This window comes from Chiloscyllium punctatum, chromosome 30 (genome assembly GCF_047496795.1).
Source record: "Chiloscyllium punctatum isolate Juve2018m chromosome 30, sChiPun1.3, whole genome shotgun sequence".
Taxonomy (NCBI): domain Eukaryota; kingdom Metazoa; phylum Chordata; class Chondrichthyes; order Orectolobiformes; family Hemiscylliidae; genus Chiloscyllium; species Chiloscyllium punctatum.
Genome location: NC_092768.1, coordinates 28,893,246 through 28,907,613, shown reverse-complemented (window position 1 = coordinate 28,907,613; position 14,368 = coordinate 28,893,246). Strand labels below are relative to the sequence as shown.

The 14,368-nt window shown below is 53.2% G+C and overlaps 1 protein-coding gene across 1 annotated transcript in view; it reads right to left on the bottom strand.

Annotated features, from left to right (window-relative positions):
* Nucleotides 1–14,368, bottom strand: part of gabbr1b (gamma-aminobutyric acid (GABA) B receptor, 1b) — a 232,337-nt gene that overhangs the window by 182,559 nt on the left and 35,410 nt on the right. The window contains 3 exon segments of the mRNA XM_072550149.1: nt 7,184–7,249; nt 9,364–9,465; nt 13,950–14,120. Coding sequence (XP_072406250.1) covers nt 7,184–7,249; nt 9,364–9,465; nt 13,950–14,120 — 339 coding nt within the window.

Sequence of the window (14,368 nt, the reverse complement as noted above, 5' to 3'; positions counted from 1 at the left end):
GGATATATCAGAGTGTCACAGTGAGGGGTGGGTTATATCAGAGTGTCACAGTGAGGGGTGGGTTATATCAGAGTATCACTCTGAGGGGAGTGATATATCAGAGTGTCACAGTGAGGGGAGTGATATATCAGAGTGTCACAGTGAGGGATAGGTTATATCAGAGTGTCACAGTGAGGGGTGGGTTACATCAGAGTGTCACAGTGAGGGGTGGGTTATATCAGAGTGTCACAGTGAGAGGTGGGTTATATCAGAGTATCACAGTGAGGGGTGGGATATATCAGAGTGTCACAGTGAGGGGTGGGTTATATCAGAGTGTCACAGTGAAGGGTGTGATATATCAGAGTGTCACAGTGAGGGATGGGTTATATCAGAGTGTCACAGTGAAGGGTGTGATATATCAGAGTGTCACAGTGAGGGATGGGTTATATCAGAGTGTCACATTGAAGGGTGTGATATATCAGAGTGTCACAGTGAGGGGTGGGTTATATCAGAGTGTCACAGTGAAGGGTGTGATATATCAGAGTGTCACAGTGAGGGGTGGGTTATATCAGAGTTTCACAGTGAGGGGTGGGTTGTATTAGTGTCACAGTGAGGGGTGGGTTACATCAGAGTGTCACAGTGAGGGGTGGGTTACATCAGAGTGTCACAGTGAGGGGTGTGATATATCAGAGTGTCACAGTGAGAGGTGTGATATATCAGAGTGTCACAGTGAGGGGTGGGATATATCAGTGTCACAGTGAGGGGTGGTATATATCAGAGTGTTACAGTGAGGGGTGGGATATATCAGAGAGTCACAGTGAGGGGTGTGATATATCAGAGTGTCACAGTGAGGGGTGGGTTATATCAGAGCTTCACAGTGAGGGGTGGGTTACATCAGAGTGTTACAGTGAGGGGAGGGTTATATCAGAGTGTCACAGTGAGGGGTGGGTTCTATCAGAGTGTCACAGTGAGGGGTGGGTTACATCAGAGTGTCACAGTGAGGGGTGTGATATATCAGAGTGTCACAGTGAGGGGTGTGATATATCAGAGTGTCACAGTGAGGGATGGGTTATATCAGAGTTTCACAGTGAGGGGTGTGATATATCAGAGTGTCACAGTGAGGGGTGTGATATATCAGAGTTTCACAGTGAGGGGTGGGTTATATCAGAGTGTCACAGTGAGGGGTAGGTTATATCAGAGTGTCATAGTGAGGGGTGGGTTATATCAGAGTGTCACAGTGAGGGGTGTGATATATCAGAGTGTCACAGTGAGGGGTGGGTTATATCAGAATGTAACAGTGAGGGGTGGGTTATATTAGAGTGTCACAGTGAGGGGTGGGATATATCAGAGTGTTACAGTGAGGGGTGTGATATATCCGAGTGTCATAGTGAGGGGTGGGATATATCAGAGTGTCACAGTGAGGGGTGGGATATATCAGAGAGTCACAGTGAGGGGTGGGTTATATCAGAGTATCACAGTGAGGGGTGGGATATATCAGAGTGTCACAGTGAGGGGTGGGTTATATCAGAGTGTCACAGTGAAGGGTGTGATATATCAGAGTGTCACAGTGAGGGGTGGCTTATATCAGAGTGTCCCAGTGAAGGGTGTGATATATCAGAGTGTCACAGTGAGGGATGGGTTATATCAGAGTGTCACAGTGAAGGGTGTGATATATCAGAGTGTGACAGTGAGGGGTGGGTTATATCAGAGTGTCCCAGTGAAGGGTGTGATATATCAGAGTGTCACAGTGAGAGGTGTGATATATCAGAGTGTCACAGTGAGGGGTGCGTTACATCAGAGTGTCACAGTGAGCGGTGGTTTATATCAGAGTGTCACAGTGAGGGGTGGGATATATCAGAGTGTCACAGTGAGGGGTGTGATATATCAGAGTGTCACAGTGAGGGGTGGGATATATCAGAGAGTTACAGTGAGGGGTGTGATATATCAGAGTGTCACAGTGAGAGGTGTGATATATCAGAGTGTCACAGTGAGGGGTGGGTTATATCAGAGTGTCACAGTGAGAGGTGTGATATATCAGAGTGTCACGGTGAGAGGTGTGATATATCAGAGTGTAACAGTGAGGGGTGGGTTATATCAGAGTGTCACAGTGAGGCGTGGGTTATATCAGAGTGTTACAGTGAAGGGTGCGATATATCAGAGTGTCACAGTGAGGGGTGCGATAAATCAGAGTGTCACAGTGAGGGGTGTGATATATCAGAGAGTCACAGTGAGGGGTGGGTTATATCAGAGTGTCACAGTGAGGGGTGGGTTATATCAGAGTGTTACAGTGAGGGGTGTGATATATCAGAGTGTCACAGTGAGGGGTGTGATAAATCAGAGTGTCACAGTGAGGGGTGTGATATATCAGAGTGTCACAGTGAGGGGTGGGTTATATCAGAGTGTCACAGTGAGGGGTGGGTTATATCAGAGTGTTACAGTGAGGGGTGTGTTATATCAGAGTGATACAGTGAAGGGTGTGATATATCAGAGTTTCACAGTGAGGGGTGTGATAAATCAGAGTGTCACAGTGAGGGGTGTGATATATCAGAGAGTCACAGTGAGGGGTGGGTTATATCAGAGCGTCACAGTGAGGGGAGTGATATATCAGAGTGTCACAGTGAGGGATAGGTTATATCAGAGTGTCACAGTGAGGGGTGGGTTACATCAGAGTGTCACAGTGAGGGGTGGGTTATATCAGAGTGTCACAGTGAGGGGTGGGTTATATCAGAGTATCACAGTGAGGGGTGGGATATATCAGAGTGTCACAGTGAGGGGTGGGTTATATCAGAGTGTCACAGTGAAGGGTGTGATATATCAGAGTGTCACAGTGAGGGGTGGGATATATCAGAGTGTCACAGTGAGGGGTGGGTTATATCAGAGTGTCACAGTGAGGGGTGGGTTATATCAGAGTATCACTCTGAGGGGAGTGATATATCAGAGTGTCACAGTGAGAGGTGGGATATATCAGAGTGTCACAGTGAGGGGTGGGTTATATCAGAGTGTCACAGTGAGGGGAGTGATATATCAGAGTGTCACAGTGAGGGATAGGTTATATCAGAGTGTCACAGTGAGGGGTGGGTTACATCAGAGTGTCACAGTGAGGGGTGGGTTATATCAGAGTGTCACAGTGAGGGGTGGGTTATATCAGAGTATCACAGTGAGGGGTGGGATATATCAGAGTGTCACAGTGAGGGGTGGGTTATATCAGAATGTCACAGTGAAGGGTGTGATATATCAGAGTGTCACAGTGAGGGATGGGTTATATCAGAGTGTCACAGTGAAGGGTGTGATATATCAGAGTGTCACAGTGAGGGATGGGTTATATCAGAGTGTCACATTGAAAGGTGTGATATATCAGAGTGTCACAGTGAGGGGTGGGTTATATCAGAGTGTCACAGTGAAGGGTGTGATATATCAGAGTGTCACAGTGAGGGGTGGGTTATATCAGAGTTTCACAGTGAGGGGTGGGTTGTATTAGTGTCACAGTGAGGGGTGGGTTACATCAGAGTGTCACAGTGAGGGGTGTGATATATCAGAGTGTCACAGTGAGAGGTGTGATATATCAGAGTGTCACAGTGAGGGGTGGGATATATCAGTGTCACAGTGAGGGGTGGTATATATCAGAGTGTTACAGTGAGGGGTGGGATATATCAGAGAGTCACAGTGAGGGGTGTGATATATCAGAGTGTCACAGTGAGGGGTGGGTTATATCAGAGCTTCACAGTGAGGGGTGGGTTACATCAGAGTGTTACAGTGAGGGGAGGGTTATATCAGAGTGTCACAGTGAGGGGTGGGTTATATCAGAGTGTTACAGTGAAGGGTGTGATATATCAGAGTGTCACAGTGAGGGGTGGGTTATATCAGAGTGTCACAGTGAGGGGTGGGTTACATCAGAGTGTCACAGTGAGGGGTGGGTTATATCAGAGTGTCACAGTGAGGAGTGGGTTATATCAGAGTGTCACAGTGAGGGGTGTGATATATCAGAGCGTCACAGTGAGGGGTGGGTTATATCAGAGTGTCACAGTGAGGGTTGGGTTATATCAGAGTGTCACAGTGAGGGGTGGGATATCTCAGAGTGTCACAGTGAGGGGTGGGTTACATCAGAGTGTCACAGTGAGGGGTGTGATATATCAGAGTGTTACAGTGAGGGGTATGATATATCAGAGTGTCACAGTGAGGGGTGTGATATATCAGAGTGTCACAGTGAGGGGTGGGTTATATCAGAGTGTCACAGTGAGGGGTGGGTTATATCAGAGTGTCCCAGTGAGGGGTGGGATATATCAGAGTGTCACAGTGAGGGGTGGGTTATCTCAGAGTGTCACAGTGAGGGGTGGGTTATATCAGAGTGTCACAGTGAGGGTTGGGTTATATCAGAGTGTCACAGTGAGGGGTGGGTTATATCAGAGTGTCACAGTGAGGGGTGGGATATCTCAGAGTGTCACAGTGAGGGGTGGGTTATATCAGAGTGTCACAGTGAGGGGTGGTACATTAAAGCGTTGTGCTGAGAAGCATGTTATATCAGCGTGGTACAGAGTGAGGCATGCACATGAAACTGTTTTTCTGAGGTCGACATTGTTGTACTGCTGAAATAAAAGCTAAACACATATTTATATTAAAAGCATGGACACATATCTTTGAGAACTGTCTTCCAATGTGCGTCCAACGATTAGACAGGAGGGTAGTAAATTTGTAACTATACACACTGTGCTTTACACAAACAGCAATGCAATATGCTCTGAGGAAATGTGCTCGTTCAGGAAGGATTCTTGAATGTTTTGTCAAGAGATCTACTTGCTCCTCGCTGTATGGTGTCATCTTCAAGCTGGTGAAAGGAATCAGTGAGGTGGATAAACAGAGACAAGTTCCTCTGGTGTGGCTGACCCCAGAACAAGGACAGGTCACCCATTCACGGGCAATGACAGGAGACAATTCTTCACACAACAGCCTGGTGGAAATCTCAAGACACGCTCCGTGCAAAAGACATCTCATGTGGAAACAGGCCCTTCGACCCATCAAGTCCACAACAGCTCCTCCAAAGAGAAACCCACCCAGTCCCGTTCCCCAACCCAATTATGGTACATTTCCCCTGACTAACGCATCTCATCTAACCTACACATCCCTGAACACTACGGGCAATTTAGCACTGCTGCCTCACTGCACCAGGGACCCGGGTTCGATTCCACCCTCAGGCGACTGTCTGTGTGGAGTTTGCACGTTCTCCCCGTGTCTGCGTGGGTTTCCTCCGGGTGCTCCGGTTTCCTCCCACAGTCCAAAGATGTGCAGGTCAGGGTGGATTGGCCATGGGAAATTGACCATAGTGTTAGCTGCATTAGTCAGAGGGGAAATGGGTCTGGGTGGGTTACTCTTCGGAGGGTCAGTGTGGACTGGGTGGGCCGATGGGCCTGTTTCCACACTGTAGGGGAATCTAATCTAATCTAATCGAAAATGAAGATTAGTAGATGGTTGTTTAACAAGGGCATTGAGGGTTATTGAACTAAAGTGGGATAAACATTAAATCGATCAATCAGAATGCCAAAGAGACTTGAGGAGGCCAAATGGCTACCTTCCATTCCTATGTGCCTGTGGGATCTCTTCGTTGGAGGCTGGTACAATTACAACATTTAAAAGGCATCTGGATGGGTATATGAATAGGAAGGGTTTAGAGGGATACGGGCCAAATGCTGGCAAATGGGACTGGTTTAGGTTGGGATACCAGCATGGACGAGTTGGACCAAAGGGTCTGTTTCCCTGCTCTCAGCCTCGATGTGCACATGTGCTAAAAGCTGGCACCTCTGACAATGCAGCACTCTCTCACTGCTCAGCACTGGGAGTGTCGGCCTAATCACTGAGCTCAAGCCAACGGCTAAAGAGTAGAAGAGGGTTGGAATTCCCTCCCAGTTGGGGGTCGGCCTGTGCAGCTGATCATGAAGCCTGGTTCAGTATCATTCCACCGACGGGCAGAGACGGTGGACCACAAAGATACTTCCGTGTCACCTCTCAGTCACTATTGGCCATAGACTTGCTGCGGGCTCTTGCCCCGAGCACCTCCCTCCTCTGGTAGCCAGAGTGGTCCAAGAGGGAGGCCCAGTTCTGGGGAGCTGAGGCAGGCCGTACGGTCTCTAGGGGAGGCCCAGGCTGTGTAGGCCTGCAGCAGTAAGGCCTGAGGCCTATGACCGCCTCCATCCTGGACATGGCAGTGACCGAGGAGCCTGGAACAAAGATCCCAGCCGATGTCCGTCACCAGTACCTGGAGAAGCAGCGGAGGAGGAACAAGGGGAAGGAGAAGCCATCGGGCGAGGGAATTCTTCACCTGTTTGGGAATTTAACTGTCAGATACTGAGAAGGAAACGGAAGAGGTGTGACGACCAAAGCTCTTGCCGTCATTGAGGCAGAGAGATGTACGGCACAGAAACAGACCCTTCGGCCCAACTTGTCCATACCAACCAGATATCCCAACCCAATCCGGTCCCATTTCCCAGCACCCGGCCCATATCCCTCCAAACCCTTCCTATTCATATACCCATCCAAATGCCTCTTAAATGTTGCAATTGTACCAGCCTCCACCACATCCTCTGGCAGCTCATTCCATACACACACCACCCTCTGTGTGAAAGAGCTGCCCCTCAGGTCTCTTTAATACCTTTCCCCTCTCACCCTAAACCTATGCCCTCTAGTTCTGGACTCCCCCATCCCAGGGAAAAGACCTTGTCGATTTTGTCTTATCCATGCCCCTCATGATTTTATAAACCTCGACAAGGTCACCCCTCAGCCTCCAATGCTCCAGGGAAAACAACTGCTGCTCCCTGTAGCTGAAACCCTCCAACCCTGGCAACATCCTTGCAAATCTTTTCGGAACCCTTTCAGGTTTCACAAACATCTTTCCTATAGCAGGGAGAAGAGAACTGTAGGCAGTATTCCCAATGTGGCCACACCAAGGTCCTGTACAGCCACAGCATGACCTCGAGGCACTGACCAATAAAGGTACTGCCTTCTTCACTACCATGACTCGTCCAAGATCTATTCCTCAACCAACATGACAGAAACAGATTCTCTGGTCATCATCACATTGCTGTTTGTGGGAGTTTATTTTTTTTTGACAAAGTGGTCACCATGTTCCCTGCAGGACCCACAAGCACCATAAGGAAGGGAGGGGTAACACTGTATAATTGCAAGTTATTTGTCCTTGTTTCCGCTGAGCTCATACCTCGCAGAAGACTTTCCTCGCCTCGGTCTCGTAGAACAGCCCGACGATGATGCGGGCATCTTGTCTCTGCCGAAAAGGAGAAAAGGGTGACATGAGGTCCGAAAGCCAGCCTTGTCTTCCGCTGGCCCCGCACCACAACCCACCTGAGGGTCTGAAGGAAGGACTGATTCCTCAGCTTTGGCCTGCAAACTATGTACGGATAAAATGGAGTGATTCACTCTGTCTGGCACTGTGCAGTGTATCCGAGTGTCCGTCCCTGTACGTGTACAGTATACAGCGAGTGACAGAGTGTGAGTCACTGTGCAGTGTATCCGAGTGTCCGTCCCTGTACGTGTACGGTATACAGGGAGTGACAGAGTGTGAGTCACTGTGCAGTGTATCCGAGTGTCCGTCCCTGTACGTGTACGGTATACAGGGAGTGACAGAGTGTGAGTCACTGTGCGGTGTATCCGAGTGTCCGTCCCTGTACGTGTACAGTATACAGGGAGTGACAGAGTGTGAGTCACTGTGCGGTGTATCCGAGTGTCCGTCCCTGTACGTGTACGGTATACAGGGAGTGACAGAGTGTGAGTCACTGTGCGGTGTATCCGAGTGTCCGTCCCTGTACGTGTACAGTATACAGGGAGTGACAGAGTGTGAGTCACTGTGCGGTGTATCCGAGTGTCCGTCCCTGTACGTGTACGGTATACAGGGAGTGACAGAGTGTGAGTCACTGTGCAGTGTATCCGAGTGTCCGTCCCTGTACATGTACAGTATACAGGGAGTGACAGAGTGTGAGTCACTGTGCAGTGTATCCGAGTGTCCGTCCCTGTACGTGTACGGTATACAGGGAGTGACAGAGTGTGAGTCACTGTGCAGTGTATCCGAGTGTCCGTCCCTGTACGTGTACAGTATACAGCGAGTGACAGAGTGTGAGACACTGTGCAGTGTATCCGAGTGTCCGTCCCTGTACGTGTACGGTATACAGGGTGTGACAGAGTGTGAGTCGCTGTGCAGTGTATCTGAGTGTCCGTCCCTGTACAAGATTTGCTTAACAAATTGATGAATGGTTTTTTGAATAAAGTAAAGTACTAACAAGGCTGGGAATAAAAAATAAAACAAAAAGTGCTGGAGAAGCCAGTTTCACAATGTCTGTGGAGTTAATGTTTTGAGTTCAGTTTATTAATAGGCTGGTTAATATCACAGCCTATTAACCAGGTCTGGGGCTGTAAGGGGTGACTGTGCTGAGCTCAGCGGTTGGGGATTGGGGTGGGGGGTAATCCAGGACAGGAGCTGCAATGTAGGCCGTGATTCCTGACCTGGCTCCTGACTGCATAGCCCTGTATGCCTCTCATGTACAGATTGTGTATCTCAGCTCACGTACACCCTCTGGGACAATTTAGCATGGCCATTCCACCCTAACCTGCACATCTTTGGGCTGTGGGAGGAAACCGGAGCACCCGGGGGGAACCCATGCAGACACGGGGAAGAAGGTGAGCAGCACGGTGGCAGTGGGCAGCACGGCGGCACAGTGGTTAGCACTGCTGCCTCACAGCACCAGGGACCCAGGTTCGAATCCAGCCTCGGGCGACTGTCTGTGTGGTGTTTGCACATTCTCCCCGTGTCTGCGTGGGTTTCCTCCGGGTGCTCCGGTTTCCTCCCACAGTTGAAAAACGTGCAGGTCAGGTGAATTGGCCATGCTAAATTGCCTGTAGTGTTAGGTAAGGGGTAGATGTAGGGGTATGGGTGGGTTGCGCTTCGGCGGGGCGGTGTGGACTTGTTGGGCCGAAGGGCCTGTTTCCACATTGTAAGTAATCTAATCTAATAAAGGTGCAAATTTGCCGAGGGTGGAATCGAACCTGGGTCCCTGGCGCTGTGAGGCAGCAGTGCTCACCACTGAGTCGACTTATCTGTCCCTAATTGCCCTTGAACTGATTGGCTTGTTTGGCCAATGCAGGGAGCAGTTAAGAGTTGACCATGTTGTATGGTAATAGGGGCTGATTCACTCCCTGTCTTTTTTTTTAATAGAATCCCGATAGTGTGGAAACAGGCCCTTCAGCCCAACAAGTCCACAACACTGTCTGGCACGGCGTAGGTCGTGTGTGCGTTTTGGTGTCAAGCTGCCCCTGCCTGGTACTAATCCCCAAGGACAGCGATGAGTCCGTAGCGCGGCCCAGGAATTCTGGTTGCTCGGAGATTACCTTGAGGTTTTTGACAGCGACGCCTGGGTCTGTGAGGAAGCTCTGCCGCACACTGATCTCAATCCCTGCCTCCTTCACCCGCTGCTCCAAATCATCCAGAGTCTGGGGGAGGGAGAGAGAGGGGGGGGTAAGGGGGGAGAGAGAGAGAGAGAGAGAGAGAGAGAGAGAGAGAGAGACAGCGAGAGAGAGAGGGGGAGACAGAGAGAGGGGGGGGGGGGAGAGAGAGACAGGGGGGAGAGAGAGAGAGAGACAGAGAGAGAGGGGGGGGAGAGACGGGGGGAGAGAGAGAGAGAGGGAGAGAGAGGGAGAGAGACGGTGGGGAGAGAGAGAGAGAGAGAGAGAGGGGGAGACAGAGAGAGAGAGACAGAGAGAGAGAGGGAGGGGAGAGAGAGACAGAGAGAGTGAGAGAGAGAGAGAGAGGGGGAGAGACGGGGGAGAGAGAGAGAGAGTGAGAGAGAGAGACAGAGAGAGGGGGGGAGAGATGGGGGAGAGAGAGAGGGGCGGAGAGACAGGGGGAGAGAGAGAGAGAGAGGGGGGGGGGGAAGAGAGAGAGAGAGAGAGGGGGAGAGACAGACAGAGAGAGAGAGAGAGAGAGAGAGAGAGAGATCAGCATTCTGAACAAGGCCTGTATTCCTGATGAACGGCTTTTGCCCGAAATGTCGATTTTCCTGCTCCTCGGATGCTGCCTGAACTGCTGTGCTCTTCCAGCACCACTAATCCAGAATCTGGTTTCCAGCATCTGCTGTCATTGTTTTTACTTAGTCGATTTTAACCGTACTGCGAATCCTCTTGCAAGGATGCCTGCCTTGAAGAAGTTTTCCTCCTCTCTCTACAAGAATCTCAGGGAGTCCCTCTCCCACTGCAACTCCCAGGTCATCTCCTCTGCCCTGAAGCTCTTCAACCATGTCCTGAAACAAACTCGCTACCACAGCCACATTTGCTTCCTCAGCGCTGGCCTGTATTCCTGATGAAGGGCTTTTGCCCGAAACGTCAATTTTACTGCTCCTCGGATGCTGCCTGAACTGCTGTGCTTTTCCAGCACCACTCCACTCCAGATTTTGAACAAGTTGCTGAGTGCGAATAATAGAAACACTGAAGGGGAGAGACGGTGATCCCATAACCAACCCAGGACTGAGGCACCCAAATCCCAGTGGGTAAATGCAGGGCCAAGGACGTGGAGGTAGGAAGGAGAAACGGGGTCAGCAGTGGCTATGGAGTGGAGGCATGGGACCATTATGGCTCAGGAGGAGGACATTCGGCCCACTGCGTCCATCCTAGTCCTCTGCAGAGAAACAAAACCTTTCCCACACTGCTCTAACCTGCCAAGTCTAGTTCCCTGAATTCCATCTTCAATTTTCATTGCGTTGGACTTCCGTCATCTCGTGCCGAGTGAATTCCAGCTCATGGCTGCATCTACCTTTGAATGCCCATGACCTTTAACATGGAATTGACCCCCTCCTGGTCTTTGTACAATGGGAGCAGCTCTGCTTTGCCTGCCTTAGCTCATGACCTTGCGCACCCCAGTCGCCTTGGTTCCAGGGAAAACCAGGCCAACTTCCCTGACCTAACCTTTGAGCTAAAATCCCGCATCCCTGTGGATCAGTCCTGGTGAGTCCCCTCTGCGCGTCTCTCTCTCTCTCTCTCGAGGACTCTCACCTCCTTCCTAAAGAGTGGGGAACCCAGGCTGCGAACACAGGAAGAAGAGGGTTCAAGGTCTTTTGGAACACGAGGTGCCCAAAGACTGAGCAGGAAGACGAATGAGGGTCTTTCTCAGACACACCCTTTGTTGCTGCGAATTGGAAATGCTGCAGAGTGTGTGAGAGAGAGAGAGAGAGAGAGAGAGAGAGAGAAACCTCCACCTAGGGAGAGCTTTCAACGTAACGAGTGGTTTCTCTACAACTGGGTGGAACACGAGCTGCAGGGGTGTCCCAACAATACTGTAAATTATCTTCTCAATGATTTCCTTTTCTCACTCTGTCAGGGGGCGTCACTGACTGCACCAGCCTCAATTGTCCATTGTTGATGGCCCTGGTGAAGATGGGCCTTTTCAATCTACTCCAGTCCGTATTGTGAAGGGAGGGGAGTTCGATGAACTCACCGGTGAAGGGATGACGATACATTTCCAAGCCAGGACGGCGAGGGACCTGGAGATTAATGGGTGTTCCCATGTGTCTGTTGCCCTTGTCCTTCTCAGGTGGTAGGGAGGTCACAGGTTTGGAAGGTGCAGTCTGAGAAGGTTGAGTGCACGACAGCAGTGCATCTTAGATGGCTGCCCACGTGGCAAAATCGGTAAATACGCAGGGTGGTCAATCAAGTGGGTGACTTTGTCCAGGATGGTGTTGGAGCTGCGCTTGCCCAGACAAGTAGGGAGCACCGCATCACCGCTCCTGTCTTGTGGACAGGCTTTAAGGAGTCAGGAGGGGAGATGGTCACCAACGAGAAGGACAAGGGTGCACAGGAACATCCCCGACTTGGAAATCCATCGCTGTTCCTTCAGCGTCACTGGGTCAAGATCCTGGAAGCTCCTCCCCAGTGACACTGTGGGTGTACCCAGGCCAAGGGGGGGGGGGGGCTGTCAGAAGACGGTTCAACGCCACCACCCAGGTCTCAAGGGTAATTAGGGACGTGTGATAATTAGCAACACCCAGGTGCTGCGAATGAATGAGAAGGTGGGTGGGGCAGGTTGTGGGAGAGCCAGGAGGTGAGTGATTCACCACAGTCTCTCACTGCCTTCTCCACAGGGCAGGGCACGCTCAGAGACTGAATTTAAAGCACACCATCAATGCCTCCAGGGTTTTCTCCACCCCACCCCATCCACGGCTTTCCCCGTCCCACCCCACCCCACCCACGGTTTTCTCCACCCCACCCCATCCACGGCTTTCCCCGTCCCACCCCACCCCACCCACGGTTTTCCCCACCCCACCCCACCCACGGCTTTCCCCACCCCACCCCACCCCACCCCACCCACGGCTTTCCCCACCCCACCCCACCCCACCCACGGCTTTCCCCACCCCACCCCACCCCACCCACTGCTTTCCCCACCCCACCCCACCCCATCCACGGCTTTCCACACCCCACCCCACCCACTGCTTTCCCCACCCCACCCCACCCACGGCTTTCCCCACCCCACCCACGGCTTTCCCCACCCCACCCCCACCCCACCCACGGCTTTCCCCACCCCACCCCACCCCACCCACAGTTTTCCCCACCACACCCCACCCACGGCTTTCCCCCGTCCCACCCCACCCACGGCTTTCCCCACCACACCCCACCCACGGCTTTCCCCACCACACCCCACCCACGGCTTTCCCCCGTCCCACCCCACCCACGGCTTTCCCCACCCCACCACACCCCACCCACGGCTTTCCCCACACCACCACACCCCACCACGGCTTTCCCCACCCCACCACACCCCACCCACGGTTTTCCCCCCACCCCACCCCCACCCACGGCTTTCCCCACCCCACCCCACCCACGGCTTTCCCCACCACACCCCACCCACGGCTTTCCCCCGTCCCACCCCACCCACGGCTTTCCCCACCCCACCACACCCCACCCACGGCTTTCCCCACCCCACCACACCCCACCCACGGTTTTCCCCACCCCACCCCACCCACGGCTTTCCCCACCCCACCCCACCCACGGCTTTCCCCACCACACCCCACCCACGGCTTTCCCCACCACACCCCACCCACGGCTTTCCCCACCACACCCCACCCACGGCTTTCCCCCGTCCCACCCCACCCACGGCTTTCCCCACCCCACCACACCCCACCCACGGCTTTCCCCACCCCACCACACCCCACCCACGGTTTTCCCCACCCCACCCCACCCACGGCTTTCCCCACCCCACCACACCCCACCCACGGCTTTCCCCACCCCACCCCACCACACCCACGGCTTTCCCCACCCCACCACACCCCACCCACGGCTTTCCCCACCCCACCCCACCCCACCCACAGTTTTCCCCACCACACCCCACCCACGGCTTTCCCCCGTCCCACCCCACCCACGGCTTTCCCCACCACACCCCACCCACAGTTTTCCCCACCCCACCCCACCCACGGCTTTCCCCACCCCACCCCACCCACGGCTTTCCCCACCCCACCACACCCCACCCACGGCTTTCCCCACCCCACCACACCCCACCCACGGCTTTCCCCCGTCCCACCCCACCCACAGTTTTCCCCACCCCACCCCACCCACGGCTTTCCCCACCCCACCACACCCCACCCACGGCTTTCCCCACCCCACCACACCCCACCCACGGTTTTCCCCACCCCACCCCACCCACGGCTTTCCCCACCCCACCACACCCCACCCACGGCTTTCCCCACCACACCCCACCACACCCACGGCTTTCCCCACCCCACCCCACCCCACCCACGGCTTTCCCCACCCCACCACACCCACGGCTTTCCCACCCCACCACACCCCACCCACGGCTTTCCCCACCACACCACTCTCCAGCACCCACAGTCCTCACTCCCTCCCTGGCCGTTTTTGATGCCACTCCTGCCCTCGGTGCTGGTGGTAGAGCTCCCTGGGCACCGCCATCACCATCACCACCACCACGGTGGCCTTACCGAGGTGAAGACTTCTGTGGTCTGTTGAATGGTGGCGATCTTCGTCCAGCCCCACCTCTTGAAGAGCTTGACCCGGGTGGGGTTGTGGAGGGTGGCGGACGGGTGGGTCCGGAAGAAGGTGGGGAAGCGTTGGCGGTTGGAGAGAGCCGGAGAGCTGGAACCGTACGAGAGCTGCAGGGAGAGGGAGAGAGAGAGAGAAGCAGAGCAGACGGTCACAGGCGCACTCGGTGACGCACTGAGACTGAGCGACCCAAGTGCCAACCTTCACCAGGGTCATCCATCACGGAAACAGACCCTTCGGCCCAACCACTCCATGCTGACCGTGACACCCAAACTAAACCAGTCCCCCTTGCCCAGGCTTGGCCCTTAAACTCTCTCTCTCTCTCTCTCTCAACCTTCAAAACGTAATACAAAGTTAA